Genomic DNA, 23,141 nt, shown 5'->3' on the forward strand with positions numbered 1-23,141 from the left:
TGTGTCTTTATTATGCGCCCACATGGACATGAGCTCTGTTTGCCATATTGCCGACATGTGACTGGAAGCTGCTGGCTGTCTGCTCGAGACGCAGGCGGCTGGCGACCGGCAGGCTGGGACACCCCCTCGGGCTCATCCACAGTGGGACGCCATTCTCCTACAGCCAGATAGGACCTGCCATTGGGGGGGGGGCTGCAGGCCTCCTGCCTCCACGTATATATCATTCTTATGACTACAAAATGTAGATATTGCGCGTGTATGACATTGAACAAAAATAAATTTTAAAAAAAATCAGACAAAAGGTCTGAAATTATCCGTGTGGAAAGGATCTCACCTTACGGTCCCTGCGGTATGATCAACCTCTACAGCATTTAAAGAAGACTTACTTTTTGGACAGGAAAGCATCCTATTTTTAATCCAGCACTGCAGGGCACATTTAATAATTAGGTGCAAATCTGCATAATGAATGAAGGCAGAGGGGATTGGAAGTCCTAAGGTGCTTCGAAGTCATTTCATTTGTGTGCTTTGGTGGGGTTTCATTACTCCATCGCAACTTCAATATAAATTTGGAGATACATACGATTGGTTTTTGTTGATGGATGTTTATATGCAAAATTAGATGTTAATTTGCTAAGAGCCGAGTGGATTCTCATCAACCAACATATTATTTTTTACAATTGGATACAACCCTTATCATTTGCTCCCAGTCAGCTACTAAAAGGCCTAAAATATGTGCAGGATATGGGTAATATTTTATACAGCAATATCACAATGGTATTGTACTGCTTTTAAAATATTCATGTCGTGAATTTGGAATATTTACAGTATTATTTCTGCAGTGTCATTTGTGTACTATTTTTAAAAGATGAATGTTCTATTTTTAGTATGTTGATGACAGTTTTTTTATTGTCATATATTTATTGATTATTAATGAATTATTTGTGGAATTTGAAAGATGGAGGCCCGTGTCCTCTTTTGGGGATTTTAAAAATGTTATGCTGTGTTTTAAAATGTGTCTATTGTGTATGTGTTATTTTTTAAATATACATTCAGTATGTTTGGGACTATTTTTGAATGTTTGCAGAAAATAAGGGAGGGGGGATCGTAATCAAAATATCTATATCATAATAACATCAAAAGAATTGTAGGGTGTCCTACAAGATAAGGTTTTTTAAGGATGGGAGGGGCAAGAGGGGGTTTGAATAGAATAAAAAAAATAAAAAATACGAGATGTCGCTTTAAGGGAAATGTGCAACCGGCTGTGAAATTACAGCCTATAGTGCAACATATTGTACCACAAGCTCTGTCCAAAAACACTAACAATGAAATAATAATAATAAAAAAAACAACAACCTCAAAACTCACCAGGAGGCGGTAATTGTCCACCCAATATTAAAATAATGGTAAAACAGCGGAAAATATCAGTGTTATTTCTACATAGTGTATATTTATTTTGTTTTTATTGGCAATTGTATTGTGAGAGTTTCTTGTTCCTTTCCTCTCTAATTTGCATCTGAAACATTTGCTTGTGCATCATCGAACACACAAGTGCAGCTTTATCAGCTTGACAATGTAAGTAATATATATTTGACATTTTACGACACATATAAAATATATGTGATGCATTTTGGACAATTGTAAATACAAAAAAATATGTTTTTATTTAATCTGTGTCTTTTTTAGTGCTAATCATATTTTTTTTAAAATGAGGGGGAATATGATATAAACCAAGTTGTGACTTTTGTGAGGAAAGTGGATGGCTTGTGAAACTCTACAGCGCCATCTACAGAGGAAAAATAGTACTGATACATGTGGAGGTGAACATCAACCCCATCATCATGTCTTGTCCTAATTTTGGAACCGATGCAAACGTCACACAATTAACCTCTAAATTGTGATTAGGCTTTATGGAAGATTTAACAATTTTTTAGACAAATTATGCTGTATTATTTGTTCCTGCAATGTTTATGAGTTTTTTTTTTTATGTGGAATGTTTTTTGGAATATTAAAGTAATTGTTGGGTCATATTTTGCAATACTTGTGTGTTACTTTGGGAGAAGTTATTTCATGAAGATTTGCTTTCGAATGTTTACAGTCATTTTGTATGTTTAGGGAATTTATTTCCATACAATGGAATATTCAGGGATTGGGATACTAAGTCATATTGTGTTACACGTGTGTGTGTTTTTTCCTTTATAATGATAAATGTCGTTTTATTTTGGCTAGATTCATTTTTGAAAGTAATGTCGTATACTGGGAATATTCATCCGGTATTTTGGGGACGTTGGTGTCATATTTTGAAATGTTTGTTATACATGTTTGATGATAGGGGACTTTGTTGGCCATTGTTTTTATTGTTTACGTGACAAACGTTTTATTTTAGTTTCCGCAGTATGATCAAAAAAATATTCACTGTAATGCTTTATTAGTAAATGCCCATTATTTATTTATTTTTTTTATGTGCAAAACAAAACGCAAAAAATTAACTTGCCCAAAACACAGAAATGTTATCATGAATGACTTTTTTCCAAATCCTACAATTTAGACTTGGTGTCTGATGTTCCTTATTTGGACCTGCACTCCCTGTAAATGAGGCAGACCTCATCTGGACTTTTTTCTTCCGCCTGTGTGTGTATGTGTGTGTGTTGGCATGTACTGCCTTTGTCTGACAAGTCAAGCATGGGGGGGTGGTGCAGGGAAGGTGGGAGGGGGGTAAACTAGTGGAGTGTGTGTGCATGTGTGTGTGTGTGTCTAGGTTGCCGCTTTTAGAGGCACACACACACCCACACGGGCTTCATTCCTCGAGCAAAACCTTCTCGCGAGCACATCACAGCTGCACTGAGGGGGGCCCGGCAGCCCTGCACGGATCGCGGGGAGCTCTAACCGAACCGAGTCAAGCCGAGCCGAACCGAGCTTCCCAACGCACACCGGAGCTTTTTCCCCCCCGCTCGCGATGAGCTTGGTGCTCGGTCTGCGGCGCTGAACCCAAAGGGGGGCGACGCACCTGCCAGCCCCTGGAGCGGACTGCGCCCCTGCAGCGAGGCAACTTTTGCGCTCTTTCTTTCATTTTTTTCTTTCTATCCATCCGAGGAAGGGGTGTGTGTGCAAAGTTGGCCCTCATATGAGCTCCTGTGGCGACGGTGGTCGGGGAGGGCGACGAAAGCATTGAGATTTTTTGCATCCCTTGACATTGTAAGCAGGCGACACGGCGGCTTGGGTTGATTTGTTTCCCTTCCTTTGCTATCCGATGGATATTCACTGCAAGGCGGACCCCTTCGCGGCCATGCACCGTAAGTAGCACAATGCCACTACAATTATTATTAATTATTATTATTTATTGTGCAGGTAAACACGTGTTGTTTTTATTAACAGTGCAAATAATCTAAAGTTGCATGCCTTTGAATGTGCAAAAAAATGAAGCCTTTGTTAGTGAATAATTACTGTGAAATTATTTCAACGTGCAATTTGATATGATTTGATTGGGGTGAATAATTGAGGCTTTTTGTGTTTGGCAAAATAATATATGCACTGTAATGTGAGTTATTAAAGCTTGATCAATTATTTAACATTAAGCTGTGAAAGGGAACCTAATACGAGGAGGGAAGATGTTGTGTGCTGACCGGAGGAAAGTTGTTTTTATTTTTTTTGAATAAAAAAAATAATAAAAGAGAGAGAGAAAAAAGTATTTTTCAACCATTTAATTTATATGAAGAGAGCGAGATAGTCCTTGGCAGACTATTTTGTCTATTTTTTTTTTTCTGGTACTATTTGGGGACACTGGCCTTTTTGGTGTTAATGTGAATTAATTCAATTAGTCATTCAAAACACACTGCTAGGCTTACTGCTGATTTCGAATGGTATCTAAATTTTTTTCCCGAGAGTTACAAGTATGAAATTGCACGACTGCATCTCATCGTGTGTAATTTTGTCCTCATTTACGGCTTTATGTAATGTTAGGCTGCCGGTGTGCGTGTGCTGCTGTTGTCTCCCACATAGGGCACGGGGGTGTGAACCAGCTCGGCGGGGTGTTCGTCAACGGAAGGCCCCTCCCGGACGTGGTGCGCCAGCGCATCGTGGAGCTGGCCCACCAGGGGGTTCGACCGTGCGACATCTCTCGGCAGCTGCGCGTCAGCCACGGCTGCGTCAGCAAGATCCTCGGCAGGTACGCGCAAAATTCATTATTTTTGCTTAAGGGTGCATTTTTAGTGCTGATGGGTTGCGCCCCAAAAAATATAATGCACTATTTTATGCTATTTAATAAAAAAAACTGGTTTGCTATTGTAATTTCTTGAGATGAATAAATGTGTTTAATCATTATTTTGAACTGTGACTCCCTCTTCTACCATTTTGGGGAAATAAGATATTTTGTTTTAATAAAATAAATGTGGTTGTATTATTTAAATGTGTTTTATGTTTTTAACGTGTTTTGTGTTTGCATGAAACTGCAGTGCTCAAGATTCATGCACTTTGACTGCTATTAATTTTAAAAGGTCTGAACATTTTGATATTCCATACAAAAAAAAAAAATCATTCCGTTTTGTGAAAATGAAAATCTTTTTGTTCGGCTAACAAACATAAAACGTGCTAAATTGCCACCTTCTCCGAAATAAAAACAAAAGCATTCTTTTTATGTTATTATTATGGCACAGGTACTACGAGACTGGTAGCATCAAACCGGGCGTGATCGGGGGCTCCAAGCCCAAAGTGGCCACGCCAAAGGTGGTGGACAAGATAGCGGACTACAAGAGGCAGAACCCCACCATGTTTGCATGGGAGATTCGTGACAGGCTGCTGGCTGAAGGCATCTGCGACAACGACACCGTGCCCAGTGTCTCCTCCATTAACCGGTGAGAGTACGAATGCAATATATTCTTATATTAAATACAAGTATTATAAAAACAGTTTTGCATGTAAAACAATTAGAGCTGTTATCATTAACAATGCAAATATACATTTGTCGTTTTACATTTAATACGACCGCGTTGAAAATTACAATGCTAATAGGTGTTGTTAATATTTTAGCTTAAAAAAATAATAATATTAGGAACACATCTCTGCCATGAAGCAGAGGAGGCGGGGTGGGGGGGGGCAAGGCTGCATACAGCTCGTTCAGAGGTACCTAATGAAGTGGCTGCAGAGCGTTGCACGCGCCCACTCGGTGCTGGTGCTCCCGAGGCAATCAGAGATCAATACAAGGGTGACCACATGCCTTTTGGCGCCATAAAGCAGGCCAATTGTCTTTCTGAGCATGCGTGTGGTGGCGGGAGGGGGCGGGGCTAGCACTGCAGACCTGTCTGTAAGATTTAAAAAGAAGGTGGGAGGGGGCTTTAGGGGAGGGGGGGGGGGGGGGGTCGAGGGAGCTTGAAATGAATGTCATAAAATAAAATAACATGTAGTCCCTTTTTTTGTGGCGGTGCATTGGAGGCATCATTTTGTACAAGCTACAATCAATTTAAGATGTGTATCATTGAGAGGCGTTTGTAATATTTTCCATAAAATTAGATGACGCTTCAATGCTGCCTGTGTACATTGTTGTGAATCGTAGAGGTGTTGCTAATATTTTGGCGGCAAGAGAGGGTCAAAATATGAGCAACATAAAGAGCAGATGCCGATGTGGTGAAGGCCTAAGAGCAAAATACAATTATCCATATGTAAATAAATAATAATCTGTACATTTCTCACAAACTCGTGTATTTCCCTGACACACACACGCACGCACGCTCCCCCCCCCCCCTACACACACACATCTAGTGATGAACTTTGCTTAAGACGCACTGTTCCATAGAGGCATTACATTTTAATGAGCTGATGGGCGAGAGCGTGGACACACACACCCACACACACCCACACACACACACACACACCCACACACACACTCACACGTCTTTTAAATAAGAAAGGGCTGAAGAAAATTCATTTCATGCTCTGTGCTCACTTAAAAAGGCGACCGAGACACGTGCGTGTGTGATAACTCCAAAATGATTGTATGTATTAATGCCATTTAAAAAAAAAAGACTATTTAGTCTTATTTTTAAATTCCAATTAAATGATTCTTTGAGTTATCTCCAGGTAAATATAATATAATATAACAACGTTAGCCTAATGATGTAATCGCCTGCGTCAATTCTATCTAAATTTACCTTTTTTTTTTTCGCAAGCATACTTATTTCTTTGTGGAGTACTTAATTCAATCCCCTAAAACTTTTGCAAAGACTGACATCGAACAAAGTGCGGCAAAATTTCGGTTTAAAACCGAGAAAAGAACTGATAAGTAGTCCGAGAGTTTACAAATGATGGTGACAGGCCACCTTCTCCCCGGGGCTGCCGCTCAGACGGAACAAATCTAACGCGAGCTAGCGCAGAAGAAGGGGAGGGGGCAATAAGGAACTATTGCTTTCCTGTCACATGTAATTTATAGCTCTCCATTTGCATCTCTTTGCCCGGGTGGCCTAATCCCGGACTTTTCCGATCGATGCGGCCTCATCCGCATCGGCATTCTTGGAGGTAGGGGAGGAGGGGGTGCTGGTCTTGCAGAGGTCTGAGGGTTGAGCTTGGACTTAATTTTCCAGGATCATCCGAACAAAAGTACAGCAGCCCTTCCATCCGTCGCCCGATGGGACGTCCCTGTCGACGCCAGGCCATACCATAGGTGGGCACAGCATCGTCACAACCGCCGCCATTATCAGCAGGAGCTTGAAATAGACTCACAGCAGGTCTTGATGAGTGTTTTCCTCTTCTCTTTCAGTGCCAAACACAGTGTCTCCGCCAGTAACCAGCGCCTCCAACGACCCTGCGGGGTCCTACTCCATTAACGGCATTCTGGGTATTCCGCGATCCAACGGTGAAAAGAGGAAAAGAGATGAAGGTAAGATATGCCTTGCCCTCAAGCTACACTGGTATCTCCTACTGTAAGCCTAAAGCGAGATGTCTGGCATCTTCAATGGTTCTGCTTCTGCACCTTTGACTCTTCCATCTTGGTCTTGAGCCATCGGTGCTAAAATGTCATTCAGTCCAGGCGGAATCCCTGCAAGGTAGTTCTGATCCATTGGCCCAAAAGCAGCCCAGTCAAGTAGCTGTCCCTGCAGGGTTTATGAAGAGAGCAAACTGGATCCTCCAGTATTACGTCTTTCGGACAGAAAGAAACCGCAAAGATTCCACGAGTAGCCTTGACAATTCACTTTTCCAGGTTGCCGTCCAGTGACCTCGAGAGTTCAATAAGGATACCTACATTAGATTTGAGGGACATCAATGGATTTCTAACTGCGCAGAATTGGTTCATGTCTCCAAAAAGACAAAAAAAAAAAAAAGAGTGAGCATTATTCTTTCCGAGCTGTGCTGAAGTTGCAAGTCCGGCTCTAAAAGGCGGCGCCGCCCCCCGTTCCAGGCGATGACCCTTAATAAAACACCTGAACTCGGCTACACTGCTGTGTCAATCTGCTGAGGAGTCTTTTTGATTTGAAGGCACGACCTCCACTGTTGTCTCCTGCAATTAATCTTTATGGAAGTGATTAAAGGGCTTTAGATAATTACATGTCAAGATGATGTAGCCGACCACCCGGGTCAGTCAAGAAAGCCGCTATAGCTCTGTTTTTTTTTCCCCCCTCCTTTCTCTCCTGAAACAAAAGTGCCTTCAAAGGCTGCAAGAAGGCCTGAGGCTTTTAATAGACGATTGGTGGCGTCAGCAATCGGCTTTGCTCATGCATGATGAGAATGGCTAAGGAGATGCACTGGCGTCGCGAGGTGGTGTTTTGGAATGTTATTTCCAGAGCGGGAGCTAATCAGAGCGCGGCTGTCGTTGACATAGTGTCGTCTTTGTCACGGCGTTTGTGGGATATCGAGGGGGGGACTGACGCTGCTTTGTGTGTATTGAGGCAGGGGATGACTAATGACCTGTCAGAGGTAGATTTCCTGGCAGAGATATAAAAGCCAGCATGACGTGGGCACGGCAAATGACATAATCAAGGGAAGAGATGCGGTGGCGAGGGCATAATGTGAACGTCTGGTGTTTTCCAGAGTTCATTTGGAGCCGTGCTAGGACCCCCCTTCATATTAAGCGTAATGTGGCTAGTGATGGAAGGTGCATATTTTCATGCAGATTGCTACTGAAGGGCAGAAGGATCTTAAAGGGCATACAGAGGAAGAGATGAACTGTTTTACATATTCGACTTACCCGGAACCACTAAGTCCAGGGGTACCGGTATCGTAAAAATAGACCTTGCTTACAAAGGCATGGCAGGTTTTTGTGCAATTTTTTTTCCGAAAACCCAAAGATCTTTGGGTGCTGTACTGAACTATGAGTGCGTCGTCATTTTTGCCGCTGATGATCAGTCACAATCAAATAGCGCTGTATGAATGTTGTTTTGAAGCAAATTGTCATCAAATGCTGCTGGTTGCTCACCACACCGTGTCACCGCTAATGTCTCTGCGCGGCCTCGTTTGCACTCGGTACATATTGCGCACCGCTCGCTAGGCTGTAGTCCACAGTCAGTAAATGCCGCGACCACATTTCCTCGCAGCGAGGCCTCATTTAACTCGGTAAGCCGCGTGATGATTATGGCGAAATAGTCATTATCAAGGCTGGGGGGAAAATAACACACACACACGCACGGGGACGGGCGGCAAAGGAGGGGGCGGGGTTAGTTCAAAAACAGAGCGGCGGAGTATGTGCACCGGTGGCGCTCTGCCAAGTAAGTTTCCCAGTCAGCAGTGCCCTTAAAAAGAAAGGTCCCAAATTACGGCGGCCATGTCGAGATAATGCGCTGTGACACGCGTTTATGTACACTGGGGCCGGGCCAGAGCAGCTTCGGGGACACAGGTGTCATAAGAGCCATTATCGGCGGCCGCTGCGCTGCGGCAAATTAAAAGTAGCATGTTGCACTTGGCAGCCATTGTTGGAGGGAGCTCTGAAGATGGCGCCTTGGCTGACCGCAAAAGTGACATCTATTAGAATTGCGCGCTGCTGCAGAGAAAAGCTATTACCGCGCACATTAACATCCGTGCACACTCGCCACCTACTGAGCTCCGAGGCTGCAGTAAAGTCGCACCGCCGCTAAACCGCGCAAAGTAACTTCCGGGCCAACAAAGTGCGCTATCAGCCTCGCGTTGTCTTTCTAAATTTGTGATTTATGGGCGAAACGGGGCAATTCGTTTAACGAGGCAATCATCCCATATTTCAATAAGTCGGCCCGGCGAGTGGCGGCGAGAATGGATGGATGGGATTCCTCGTTGGGGATGCAGCCATATTCATTATTCCTCATCTGGGAGCGTCATGAGGTGTCGTGTGGAGGATGAGCGATGGAGAGGGCCGCTGTTGCAAACTATTGTCTTGCTGAAGCCTTATGGAGGTATCACAAATCAAATTGCAAACTAAAACAATTCATTTAGCTTCGGGTTACCCAAACTGTGGCTCGGGGGCCCAAAAGTAAAAACTATCAAGCGGGGCTTTCTGATTCATGTTTGTTGCATTCAAGTTCTTTACCATGTCCAGCTTAATACATGATATACATTTTAGCACATTTGAAACTATATTTGGAGTTTAGGGGTTTAACTTGAAATCTTAGACCAAATAAAAAAAAAAAAAACTAGGTCAAAATAGAGTGACAAACTAGTCCTATTTTTGGTCAAGTATTGTAATAAATGCAAACTTACCATGTTGCCTCTGCATTTTTTGCAGTTAATTAGCGTATAAATCTTGGCTCATGAAAAATGCTGTTCCTAACGATTAATTCTTGTCTAATCCATTCATAACAACAACGATCAATTTCATTCATGTTTACATCAAAGGATTCAATTACAATGGGGAAAATACACCCCCGCCCTAAAGTTCCACTAATTTGATTTAAATGAGTTTTGATTGGATTTTCCTTTCGGGGGGAAAAGACAACAATACATCGGGGGTAGGTGAGCATATGCGTGCTGACACGTTATTTAAACAAGGAAGTCGACTGTAAGACTCCAACCATTCATCTGGGCAAGGGGTCGCGACCTTAAGGTGGTGCCTCTTAAACACTTTTACTCTACAATGTGAGGAAAGATGCTACTCTCTCGGCATTTTTGGGAGGGGAAACGACCACTCACCTCCGAGTCTCCTGCTGGGGGTCGTGACTGTCAAGTGGCGTACCCGCAGCGAGGCGTCTGCTCCCTGCGGGGTCACATGATCTGGCGGCGGAGGAGGCGGCTCCCACGTTAATATGGACGGACGTCAACTTGAATAGACTCTACTGCCGCCGTGATCGATAAACACGCCTCGAGACCTTACCGCCGGACAATAAGTGATCGTTAAAAGTCACGAAAACATGAACACGATTTTAAAAACGGAAAACGATAAGAATTATTTACCTTGGCAACAGCGCGGTGGATTCGCCGGTTGGGAATCAAGACCGTGGGAGGGAAGATGCCATCAATTTGAAGAGCGTGGGAAGTCGGCGGTGGCTAACGACAAACACGAGGGAGGTTATTGATCTGGCAAGGCGTTGGAACCCAATGAACTAATGATTTGAAACTGGAGACCTGAAGTAAAAACTATTCTGTCGCGAGTTAAGAATGATCTGACTAACTAGGTCGCTCTTGGTGAATAATAATAGATTTTTAAAAAACACCTTCAAGAGGTTGTCTTTCCCCCCCAACGGGTTCATCCTCCGGTCGGCGTAAAAAAGATCCGTAATAACCCCTCCTGAATGGTAATAGCGTGCTGACATGATTGATCAAGTGAATTCCGTAAGGGGGGGGCAAAAAGGTGGGATTAAGTCGAGTATTATAGGTGCAATGAGTTGAGGCAGGATGTTCATTTGGAGTCCATTTCAGCTCCCTCTTGCCAGCAGATCAGACAATCAATAGAGCGCTTGCATATCATACATCACGGCGCTGTCGCCGCGGGGGAGAACATAATCTACGGCAAATTTAGAGCGACGGATTTGTAAAGGAGTTCATGCTTTCTGGTTAGCAGGGAGCAGGAATATTGCGGTGTAAAGTGAACCTTTTTTTTACTTCATTTCCTCGCACAGCGGACAAATTGGCAATCAAGCCCTCTTTTGTTAAGTTCAATAAGCTCAATTCGTAGATGGCGTTGGATCAATTTTTTCTTGCTAACCAAAACAGCAGCGCATACCAAACATGGCGGGTGGGTCCATTTCCTTACCGGGGCCAGCGTGTCGACTGTGGCTCTCTCTCCTTGTAGATGGTTCAGATGGTTCTGGTCCAAACAGTGATTCTCAGGGTAGTGTGGAGAGTTTACGGAAACACCTGAGGGCCGACGCCTTCACCCAGCAGCAGCTGGAAGCCCTGGATCGGGTCTTTGAACGCCCCTCGTACCCGGACGTCTTCCCTACATCGGAGCACGTCAAACCGGAACAGGTTAGTGGAACTGTTAGTTTCCTTTTTTTATTTAAACACAAAAAAATACATTGGCAGTCCATAAGCTGAGGTTAATTAAAAATGGCCACCACGCGTTATTGATTTTTCAATGAAAAACACATTCCATGAATGGCTTACAATTGACAATACTAATCATAATAATAACTGTACGTCAACATGAAATTAATCAAAACCTCTCTCTTGTCTTAATTTGTCAGCTACGTGTGACGTGGGGAATTTCATATTTTTAACGTAACTATAGATTTAATTTACAGTTGATATACTATATTGGGGTCATATTTATTAGAGTCATTATTACTCGACAATATAATAATAAAAATAATAATAAGCCGAAGAAACCACCATGCTTGAGGACAAACAACCAATCAGAGACAAAAGGCCTCCATCCTTCCAAAATGAGGATGCATTTGGCAGCAGGGCCCCGACGCCGCTTAGAAAGAAACTGTGACTTTATTACAACGGATAAGCGTTATTTACATTCATTGTACGATTAAACAACAAGAGACTATTAATTTCTCCCCGCATACAACGTCGGCGCTATAAAAAGCGCCAAAAAAAAAAAAGCTGTGGCCTAATTGAGTTCATTTTAATTTCTCTCCAATCGGGGCAAATTAGGCAGGTGATAAATCAGTGGGACAGGCCTCACCTCCAGAAGAGGGCCTAATTTGCAGCTAATTACAAAACTGATTTCTACTGGAAGATCAATACCAAAACCAATTGGAAATGACTTGCAATCACAAAGAGCGTCGGGGAGAGTATTAAAAGGCTCGGCATGAAGAGTGGGAGGGGAAAGGGGGGGGGGTTAAAAAAGGAACGGTCCAGAAAAATCAGTTTTAATTTAATGCGATATTAATCAAGAGCCCTTTGCCTTTCATGGGGGCCTCTCACTTTTTTCCCCTGTGCAAAATGCGGCCCTATTAGCCAAGTGTCTGGGCGCTGTAGCGACGCATTAAAAAGCCATTCTGGCGACGCGGCTCTCAATGGACGGAGCCCTCCCACACTTCTGCCTGCCATGTGGTCATCCCTTTCACGCCGCGGCCTCCCATCTGCATGAGAAAACGTCTGCCCAATAGAGGCAAACATCCGACCCGGTGCCAGCCAACAGTTGTAGCAGACAATTAGAGTTTATCGGCGATAGAAGCAGACAAGAGTGGGGTCATAGGCGGAGACCCCACTCCACTCCACCCCCCCACACACACAACCCCCTTACCTCATGGGATCAGGGCCCACAGAGGCCCAGCCCACGGTCCCTGAACTCACACCGGGCCTCGGACAAACAATCCGGAAGTCTCATCTCATTAAGGAGGGGAAAAAAACAACATGCTAACAGCTGCCGGAGTCGCACCCCCAAAAGTGTATTTTTTTTTGTAATGATTTAAGATCTAAGATATCTTTTAATTACTGAACAGATTTTTATTTTTTAAAACAACCAAATCTGATCTAAAAAAATAGAATGTGACAAAAAACATGATTTTCTTTTGTTTACAGAACATTTTTAGTGGAGTTCGAATACGGTCAAAGTTTTAAAACTTTTTTTCTCATGCTGTTCATTGCCTGTGGGGTGCACAGAACATTTAAATGTTAAACCTCTAAGTGTGACTTAAGCATTACAAATGTAACAAAAACGTGTAAGTCGGTGTTAGGGAGGGCGGTCCAAATTTAAAGGTGGTGGCGGGGGGTGCGCGCAACAAAGCGCATCCGCTCAAGACCAAGACGGGCCGGCACAAAAGGCCAGCTGACGCCCGGGCTTCCCATGCAAATCCGGCGAAAGGCCACTTCCTCTCAGACAATCCCCAAATACATTCATGATATGCTTCCATCGCGGCCCGGACTGGCACAATGCTCTCTTACAAATGTATCAAGGTATTGTCTGCTTGCGTAACGGCTCCGTTGTCCGCTCCCTCAGGCTAATGAGTACTCGCTGCCGAGCCTCAATTCCAGCCTGGACGAAGTCAAGCCCAGTTTGTCGTCCAACGCCAACCCGGAGCTGGGCCCCAGCGTGTCGCAAAGCTACCCTGTAGGTAAGATCCAGCCCCTGGAGCTGAATGTGTCAACATTAAAAAGTAAAACCAACCAGTCAACGTGTGAAGGCTTTTTTAACGTGGTCTCCTTCGGAGCTTTAGAGTGTGTTTTGCTGAGCAAGCGGCTCGGGAATTGGGGAACGGTGACAAGGTCCTTTGGGTGTCACTGGATCAGATTCATCAGTGCGGCGAGCGACCGCTGGTTGGCTGCCTCTGTGATTTGTTCACTTTGTCACCTGGAGGCGGGGAGGGAGGGGGGTCGGTGGAATTGGGGGTGGGGGCAGTTTGTGCGTCTTGGAACACGAGTAATGCGCCTCGGTAAATACGCTCTGGCACCTGCGCCGCCTCACTCTAACACCGTGATCATTTACTTCACCCTCCCTGTGTCACCCTACAAACGCCCCCCCCCCCCTCACCCCCTCCCCACCGTCTCACAGCCTACCTCTCTCCTTGTCACAGTTAATGATCGCCCGGCTAATTGAAATATTGTTTTCTTGTCGCTTGTTGCCATTACTGAGACGATTGTTGAGGTTACTCCGAGTTTACGACGACTCTTGCTGGTCAGCACAGCACAATGAGATCTGTCTAATTATGGGAGAATTCCAAATATTACCCATTGAGGAGAAAGTTGAAGGTTTATTCTTTAATTAATACATTTGATTCATTCTGACAACAGCAAACTGCCCATTTTCGTCACCGCTCAATAAACATAATTCACGTTTAATGAATTCCTTGGAAATGGCCAAATTCTCACCAAACTAAAACGTTCTTCACTGATTATTGGCAGCAAAGTGAATATTTAGAGGTCAAAGTCATGAAGCTTCTGTCGTGCCAAATATTAAGAATGTCTCCAGTGGCTTCGCGCTACTCACGAGAGATATAAATGCCGAGCAGGACGATTTGAAGCCCCAAAAATAAATAACGAAATGGTGCATAACATTTAGGCCGGGATCCAATTTCAAATTAATTGTGCGTTAACAAGTGGAGCAAACTTTAGATTTCACATCCGTCCTTAGTATGTTTTTCCTCGACTAAAAGTCATTGATCGAGCTGATTTTCTGCCCGCGGAATTTGCATAATCTATTAGACTTGATTCATGAAGTCACGGCCAGAGATCGGGATTGTGACGGCACCGATAGAAATCTTTTGTGCCCTCTGCTTATCCTATTAGGCACTTGAAAGCAGCAGGCTCCACTAAGAAAAGGATTTAAGGGCATTGTGCGAAGCATCGAAATTCAGAGGCGAGGTCTTCTCTCTCCTTTTCCTCCACATTACCTGCTAAATAGTCCCTCCCATGAATATGTGACTAGGATAATTGCATATTGTCAGGTAATTTCTATTGTTGGTATGGGAAGTCATTTTATTTGACGAATCCCATCCGAGGCGAGCCCCGCCGTTTTCTGCTTAAAATTCAAATCGGCGAAGAACTTTTTTGTGTGTGTGTATTTTCAACTCGTCAATGGCGAGATGGTTTCGATAAGGCCGATTGTCCACTCGTTCTATGGAGGGTTCCTGAGCTGAGGTGTTTTTCTTTCTCGTCAATTTATGGGAGTTGGGCACTTGTCTGCTATGCATACTGACAAAGTGAGAGTTTGGGTTTCCCTGCTGGGCCTGCTAATGGAGGCCTCAAAGGGCCTTGAAATGTAGCGCAATTGTTTTCCGCAAACGTTTGTCAAGGGAAAACACAACAAAAGGACCGTGCAAGGAAGTTATAATTAGTGAGATTTTGCACAATTATTTTTCTATTTAGGGTAATAGTACAAGAGTAAAGTAGGACAAAGAAAAAAGGTGCCGTAATAGAAAAAAGAAATTTTCTTTACAGGAAAACAACATTCTAGATTATTTATTTTATATCATAATATTTAAAATATTTTTTTTTAAAAAGAATGTTCAAGGTTGCAATTTTTCAATTAAATATGTAATATTACAAATTTAGCCAATTTTACATGAAACAAAAGCTTATAAAATGTATCGTAATCATACGTTTTCAAGAAAAAAAAAAACTGCAAATGAAATTAGTCACATTTATTTTGTGCAAAAATCAACTAAGCTCATAAAAATAAAGCAGATTTTTTTGGGGGAAGAAAGGTGAAAGATTACAATGACAGCCCCACTTGTTGCTTTGCTGTGCACGTTGTTTGACTGATGAGTCTCCTATCACAAAAGCAAACTAACCTTTGAGCGCACGTTTGATAATGAGCGACTTTCAGCCAGTGTTTGGGGATTTAAAGCAATTTGGCTCACCAAACATTCTTTACTCCCTTGTAATTAATTAGGATGCTGGGAAACACACAGATACTTTTTTTGGCTTGTGAACGCCTCAAAGATGGAGGTCAAAGATTTGCGGTTGTTGCGGCGAACATGAAGGTGTCCCTGTCATGCTAGACTGCATCGAGCTAAAGAGGCAGTCGCTAATGGCCTCGCGCCGCTGCCAAATGAAGATGAAGTTTTGCTGCTGCGCTTGTTGTTGTCATACTCAAAACTTTCCGGGGGTGTTTTCGTCTTTGCCAAAGCTGAGGTGTAAAAATCAATCATCAAGTATGGAAAGTGGTTTCCAAACTATCGTGTGGGAAGGTTGGCACCGTTCAAATACTGCGGTGACGGAACTCGTTATAAAACCTCCTTGGTGGAGGTAATCGACGACAAAAAAAAACATTGACTTCCTCTTTTAAAGGATTGAACAGCAATTAAAGTTCCGAATGAAGGTCTAACCAAGAAGGACAGTATTGACGTCCTGATCAAACTTTGGATGGGTAGCACAGTTAGCATTGATCTGGCATTGGCTACTCATGTCTGACGTACTCTCAGTTGCAGTTTTACTTGTAAATGTGTGGCATTTAAATCAAAGTATTTGCTGTGTGTACATCTGCTGCCGTCGTACGAAGACACGGTTGGGATCACTTGTGACAATTGTTACCGGCGTGTCTCGAAAACACACAATAGGCCTCGCCGCTAGCGAAGCAAAACACTCCACCCACGCCTCAGCACTCCCACGGCTCCCTTTGACTTGAGTGCACTGGCTTGTGGCAAACATTCTTTTTGTAGGCCGAAAATCGCCTCCGTTTTGTGCCAGGCTGGTCTTTTTGTATAAAAAAAAGAAATTTGAAAACTTGCTTATGATTGCATTTTGTCATTTCTTCATTAAACATACAGATTTTTTTTTTTTACAAAATGATCTCAATGGAATCCAAATCTATCAATATATGAAGAACGCATTTCAAATGTTCTACACGTCGATTCCAACGCTTCATAGACAGACGAGGCTTTTTTTTTCTGGCATCGAGTCCTCATTAAAGTTCCATCGGGCGAGTCGTTTTTTTTTTTTTTTTTTCTCCTCCTCGTTCCCCCTTTTTGAGCCCTCGTCACCACAATATAGCGGGGCCATGGGTCCACAATGGCGCCTGTGCAGACTGAGGTTACGTGCTGCGCTCCAAAAAACATCCCCACGGGCCAGCTTGGACGACCCGAACCGTCACTCTCAATTACGGAGCTGAATATGTGCCGACGCGCTGGTGGCGCTCCGCAGAGGGGGCCCGCCTGCTCAATGCCCTCCGAAAGGCAACAGCGCTGATTCAGCAATGTGCTCACACATATGAAACGTTTACAGTACTTGATTGCTATTTTCGAAAGTATTAAGTTCTTTTGTGTCTTTTTCTTTTTTTTGTCTGCTCAGGTCGAGACATGGCCAACACGACATTACCCGGGTACCCCCCTCACGTCCCCCCCACAGGCCAGGGCAGCTACCCGACTTCCACGCTGGCTGGAATGGTTCCTGGTAAGCGGCAATTGCAAAATGACTTTTATACTCTTATTTTATGTTTTTTTTTTTTTGGAAGGCATTCTGTCGAGATACAAACAAAGCTGCATTGTCACCCAGGATGTAGCAAAAGCCCGAATCGGTTTGACGAATAAAATTTCGCCAATTCCCCAAGACAAACGTACCTCGACTTTCTGGCCTCGCTCCAGTTGTCGTGCGCCGTTCCAGACCGTTCACCCTGCACACAAGAAATGAGATTTAGTGTCGGGCGCCAAACACTGTTAAAGCAAAGCCATTCCTCACCGGCTTCATATAAATTATGGCCTTTATTGTCTCGTAAAGGAAGCAAAGGTGTCGAAACGGTCGCTACCGTGCTCGCCGACACTTCCCTCTTCCCCAGTGAAATTTTGTGGCGAAAAGCTATAGTAAGATTTATGGCATTGGATCTAAAATGTATGCATGAAACAGTTTATTAATAACCCTGGCCATTTATTAGTAGAGTGGCTCGGAATTAAAAACCAGGGAAGAAGAATGGGTAGATATCCATAAATGGGACGCGGAAAGGAGGCCTCAGTGTCACCTCCTGTATTGTTCACTGTTGCATAACTTAAGCCAAATGAAAAAGAAATAAATTACGTGCCTGAACGGTCACACGTCGATGACTATCATTTTTTTTCCCCTTCCCTGCCTCCTCGACTGCCGTGAGAAATGGCGGCCGGGGCTACGAAAAAAGGTGTTTTGAAATGCTAATGATTTGTTTTCTTGTTTTGCAGGGAGTGAGTTTTCGGGGAACCCCTACAGTCATCCACAGTACACCACCTACAACGAAGCTTGGCGATTCAGCAATCCGGCGTTACTAAGTAAGTGGCGCGGCTAGTTTAGCATGCTAACTAGCGTGCTATCTTTTGCTCCATATTTTTCAGGTCATTATAAACCTTTCTGTTAACTTTCAGGTTCCCCTTATTATTATAGTGCCGCGTCGAGAGGCTCCGTCGCGCCCGCTGCTGCCGCTGCCTATGACCGCCACTAGTTACCATGGAAACCAAATCAACCTGCAGGACCGCCGCCTCAGCCTCCATATTTGAGCACAGTGAGGACATCGAGAGCTCACGCGATGAGGCCATTTGGGGGGGGGTTGTCTTCAAGATGTCTTCACCTCGATGAACAGAAGAGGGTTGCGGAAAATTGAGAGGGGGAAAAAAAAAACAGCCATTGTGGATCAATACTGTACATTCCTTTGCTTGGCAGCTCTCAGCAGGGACTGTATGAGGCTTAAAAATGTAGCAGCGGCCTTTTATTTTCCTAATTCTCCTAAAATACACGCAGAAACGGGACCGCTACGAGACGAGCCGGCTGCATTTTCATCCATCGTCCAGCATGGCGGAATGCCGTGAGAAGATTAGGACTCTGTGATACACAATCAACATGTTGAGGAAAAAGAAAAAAAAAAAAAAAAAAAGTGCAGTGCGTCGCTATGAAGCAAGTGGAGCTTTTCTTAATGATATTTTTTTTAATTTTTGTTTTGTTTTCCAATCATTTAAAGGACTAATCTGCTGTGTCAGGATTTGAAAAGCAACATTTGAGGTCCTTTTTCTTACTTTTGTTGTTGATTTTGCACTATGTTCAGATGTTTGCAACACTGGAGCGTTGTTCTATATGCAGGAATCCTTTATGCATACGTGCTTTCGGTTAGGCACTTAAAGCGACGCGTCTCGACAACATGCACTACTGCTAGATGGTTTAAATGAAGTCTTTGGCAACAGCCATCGCCCATTGTCGAGTATAAAAGAATAATAATAATAAATTTGAAATGAATTATTCAAACGTCAGTGCTGATTGATGGCCATGGCGTCGAAAAACAAGTGAATGCCTTAAAAAAAATTCAAAAAATAATTAAAAAAAGCTTCAGCGTCATCATGTTTCAGCCATCTTTCTTTTTTTTTTTTTGACTGAATGTAGTTTACATTTGCCAAAGACTTTTTTTGTTGTTTATTTACAGGCCGCCTATTGTTGAGATTAGTGTTATTATTCTTGTTTTCGTGGTTATTATTATTAATATTATTAGGGACAAGCCACACGCTTCATGAGGAAGTCGAGATGTATAAATTCTATGCAGTGCAGATGGTCATCATATGCATATGAAGCTGTTTAAGGTACAGTGGGTGGAGTTTATTTAATGTTCATGTGTGTGTGTGTGTGTGTGTGTGTGTGTGTGTGTGTGTGTGTGTGTGTGACAAAACACTTCATGTAAATACATTAAGAACTGTCTTTCATGTTCATTGGTATTATTTCTTTCATTCTGGTCACACTTGTATAATAATAATAAAAAAGTGTCTGAAATCTTTTACCAAAACATGGATGTTATGTAATCAATTATTTCTTTTTCTTTTTTTTTTTTGATTAAAGAAAAAAATACCAGCCCATCATTGATTCTAGATTCTGGAAAACAAGGATGTTGTATTTATTTGGGAATGTCACGTCAGGCCGCATCAAACGCTTGGAGGGTTCATGTACCGCCCACGTGCCGTAGGTTACCCAACACTAAATTAGAAGGCAAAAATACCGACATTACGATTCATTTCCTACTCTTTTTGAGTGTGAATCCATTTTTAAATGGATTTGCAAAACTGTCCCCGACTAACGAGCCTGTTTAGAGACAAATGAGAGCGACTTCTCAGGTATAACGGCGATCACGTGCTTCAGAGGCGGGAGCCACGGAATGTTTTCTCCGATTCGGATCAGCGAGCAGCGCATAAAGTGTTTAACCCCTCTCTCTCTCACATTCTCGCTCACCGCTTTGTAAAGTTGAATTAATTTTTTTCGCTCTCCCGTCGCCTCAGAATTCAATTTGCGCTTAAGTTGCGGCCGCTAGATTTATGCGTGAAATCCCTCCTCACCCCCCTACCCCTTCCCCCCCCCCCACTCTCTCTGGAAGCTGATTTTCACTCGTTTCTTCTCGCCCTAATCCCTCCGCCTGGTACGACTTAGTTACGTCGTTATTGATTTACAGCCGGCGGACACCGTCTCGATTAGCCGTGTGCAATTGGCGGAGGATTTGGGCGTGCGATAAAAAGCGCCGCGTACATGTGACAGCACCTCGGGGCCTCTAATGGGACGTTTAGTGGGCTATTGGAAACTAAGTGTACAGTCAGAGTCCATTTTCGAGCCCTCAAAAGCACACATACTGTACACAGTAATGCTAAGCGACCCATCGTGGATTCCCACCTACGCCTTAGTGAGCAGTGATCGGGCCGGCATACTTTGGGAAACTCGTATGGTCTCACGATAGCAGCGCAATGTTAGCATTTTGGTTGATGGGCTAAGATTATTATTTGATTTGATTTTAGACAGATTCAACGAAATTATATACATAAAGATTGTATATAGTAAATTAGCTGTTCATTATTATTATTCGTTCATTGAATAGAAGTGTGGTCATTTTGTTTCTCAGATGTAAACGCGACACAGGCCGAAGTTTTGGTCCCGTGTTCTCGACTCGTGTAGGTTTACGTCAGGACTACTGTTGACCTTTCTAACTGCTGACTGCACACGCCGCGTGTGCTCGAGCACGCTTTGAATATGCTGCGACGGCCAAATGCTAATTTGGTTAGTGCCGTGTCAAATGCACAATAAATCCTCAGGATGTTATCCTTTTTTTTGCCTGTGACACGATCAGACGACGGCGTGAAAATATGAAAATGCATTTCACATCTTCATATTCCTCGAGCGGCTGTTGGGTGGGAAGGGCGGAATGGATGTGCTGCTTTATGTGCTGTATCTAATTGGATGTGGCAATATGTAATACGATTCTCCGCTATCCATCAATCGGCGTGTTAGACCTGTTTGTACGGACGTGTCAGCGGGGCAGCCTAGCTTGTTATGATGCCTGAGCACCAATTATGAGGTGATTCTCCACTCGGTGTGAGGACGTCGGCGGGATACTTGAGGGGAGGTTCCTAATGAGTGAGCATTGATTGGCCGGATAAGTGCTTGACATGCTAGCGTGAGAATAAGACAAGGAAAAGACTTAAAAGGTAGTGGATGGACGGCGAGATCTTGCCCAATTAAAATCTGCGTGGATGGAGGTCAGATTTAGTTGTTCGCAAATTTCCAATTCAGTCGAACTGACTGGAGCTGTTAAGTGAGCGTGGAAAAAAAAAAAAAATTTACAAATGTTTGGTTGCATTGACAGGTCAGAGGTCGGGTGAAGACTAACGTCACTATTTTGCCAGTAAATAAATTGCTTGCCACGTGACGCAATTAAGGCCTCACTTAGCGAACATGTCGGCCGCTGGTGGTCGTGCGCTTACTACCTGACTGGCTCGTAAATGGGGAGGGGTCTCACCAAAACAGACAGAGGCGGCCCTCTAATCAGCTGTCAGCCCCGGCGTTCGGCCCCGGCAAACTGGGGCAGCTGGGAGATATACCGAAAGAGAAGGGAGGGTGGGGTGCAGAATCATCAACCCCCATTTTTTTCCCCGTGTAACCCCGGACTTGCTCCTTCCTCGCCACCCCCCCGCCTTCCTCCGCCGCTTACTGTCAGGCCAAACACATGATGAATTGCCCTGTCAACGCAATTCATTCAGGGACCAATTAATTCGGCAGAAATGAACTAGAGCCATCAGTCGCTAGAAAACCGTCGGCGAAGCGCCTCTCGTCGGAAAGAAAGCGATACGGGCGCGTGTGCACGGGGCGAAGGCGGCGATGAGAACCGGCGCGTCGGGGGAGTGCGGTGGAAGTTCGTCTGACAGGAATTGGTCATTTAATGCTTTAGCGCACTGGAGACAGCCCCCTGTCATCGAGGAAGCCATGACAGGACTCCCCTGGTACTTTATTTATTAATTATCCAGAGCAGCAAGGGGGCATTTAACTGTCTCACTCTGGGCCCGTCAACTCGACTTCTTGTCATTGAGTCTCCGCAAACAGGTCCTCCAGGAAGCAAGCCCGAGTCAAAGCGGGAGCAGATGTAATTATTCCCACCCTGGACAAATATTTTTGCTTGCAATCAGTTGTCACGCCGACGCCTCCCAAAACAACTCAACTGGTTTTGTGTTGCTTCAATTACGCCGGGCTTATTACGGAAACTTTCAGTTTAGTTTACGATTGCGCGTTCTTTTTTTTTTTAACGACAACAATCCACTTGGTCCTTATGTCTCCATGAGCGATCGTGTTGACCTTTCTTCGTTTGTGATACGCCGACGGGTCGGGTAAATATTTAATGGAAGCTTTTGTTTGGCATCTCGTGCATCCCGATGTAACAGGAGGATGCCGAGGCGGCAGCAACAGCTGGGATGCAGCTACGGTGACGTTAGGTGTGCCTTCACCATGACGGGAAAAAAAAAAAAACGCATCTCACTGGTCACAACATTAAGGACACCTGAAGACACAGTGAATTATTTGAGTCATCTGGATTGTGCAGGTGTACCTAATGTACTGGCTGTTCATCCGGAGACGTCTCCAGCTATAAGACGGCGCACATAATTAATTAAAAGGGACTAATTAGGAACATGAGAGCAGGTGCCAGGCTATGGGCTGACAGCGCAAACAGGAGGAAGGAGGAGGAGAAGTAAGGAGTGTAACGTGACGAGGAGGGACAAAGCAACTTTCGAGTGTTTTGTCATATGAAACCTCCGAGGAATTGACGTGACGGAGAAACAGTTGACCAGAATACCGCGGTAGGAGGGGTCGGGGGGGCTTGTCGGTCCTTTTGTACGAGACTTGAGTTCCCCCAATTTGACGCTGACGCCAACAAGGGATTTTCCTCCTCATTATATGCGCGAGAGTATGTGTGTTTTGAAAGGGGGGCGGGGGGGGGGGGGGGTCACCTTGTGATAGTGAGCACCCCGGGTCAACATGTGATCCTGTTTTTTGTTTATTTCATATCGCTGCCACACCAGGAAAAATGGATCCGAGTCATTCTTGTCTACCCAATATTTCACAAAGTCCAGCTCCGAAGGGGGCTACAGCCTATTTCATCACAATTTGCAGGC

At 44.1% G+C, this 23,141-nt stretch overlaps 2 protein-coding genes across 8 annotated transcripts in view; one reads left to right on the forward strand and one right to left on the reverse strand.

Moving 5' to 3' along the window:
- The window catches only part of fbxl15 (F-box and leucine-rich repeat protein 15), a 74,049-nt gene that overhangs the window by 37,223 nt on the left and 13,685 nt on the right, over positions 1 to 23,141 (reverse strand). For 3 of the 4 annotated variants that reach the window (XM_037279181.1, XM_037279183.1, XM_037279180.1), the window contains exons 10-13: positions 17,337 to 17,389; positions 11,138 to 11,323; positions 10,339 to 10,431; positions 10,078 to 10,253 (exon numbers count right to left, since the gene is read on the reverse strand). The gene's annotated coding sequence lies outside the window, so the exon portion shown is untranslated. The remainder of the gene's footprint in view (positions 1 to 10,077; positions 10,254 to 10,338; positions 10,432 to 11,137; positions 11,324 to 17,336; positions 17,390 to 23,141) is intronic. The other variant, XM_037279182.1, reaches the window with a different exon arrangement.
- pax2b (paired box 2b) lies at positions 2,806 to 19,504 on the forward strand. Of its 4 annotated transcripts, none has more exons than XM_037279171.1 (10): positions 2,806 to 3,290; positions 3,997 to 4,162; positions 4,650 to 4,847; positions 6,570 to 6,649; positions 6,746 to 6,865; positions 11,177 to 11,352; positions 13,280 to 13,394; positions 17,068 to 17,169; positions 17,925 to 18,011; positions 18,105 to 19,504. In XM_037279171.1, exons 1-10 carry the CDS (start codon positions 3,248 to 3,250, stop codon positions 18,179 to 18,181), a joined length of 1,164 nt encoding a protein of 387 aa, XP_037135066.1. In that variant the 5' UTR covers positions 2,806 to 3,247; the 3' UTR covers positions 18,182 to 19,504. The 4 variants fall into 4 exon arrangements, with proteins under 4 accessions (XP_037135066.1, XP_037135067.1, XP_037135065.1 ...); XM_037279172.1 differs by having other exon boundaries at positions 18,124 to 19,504; XM_037279170.1 differs by lacking the exon at positions 2,806 to 3,290 and having other exon boundaries at positions 3,936 to 4,162.

This window comes from Syngnathus acus, chromosome 19 (genome assembly GCF_901709675.1).
Source record: "Syngnathus acus chromosome 19, fSynAcu1.2, whole genome shotgun sequence".
Lineage (NCBI taxonomy): Eukaryota > Metazoa > Chordata > Actinopteri > Syngnathiformes > Syngnathidae > Syngnathus > Syngnathus acus.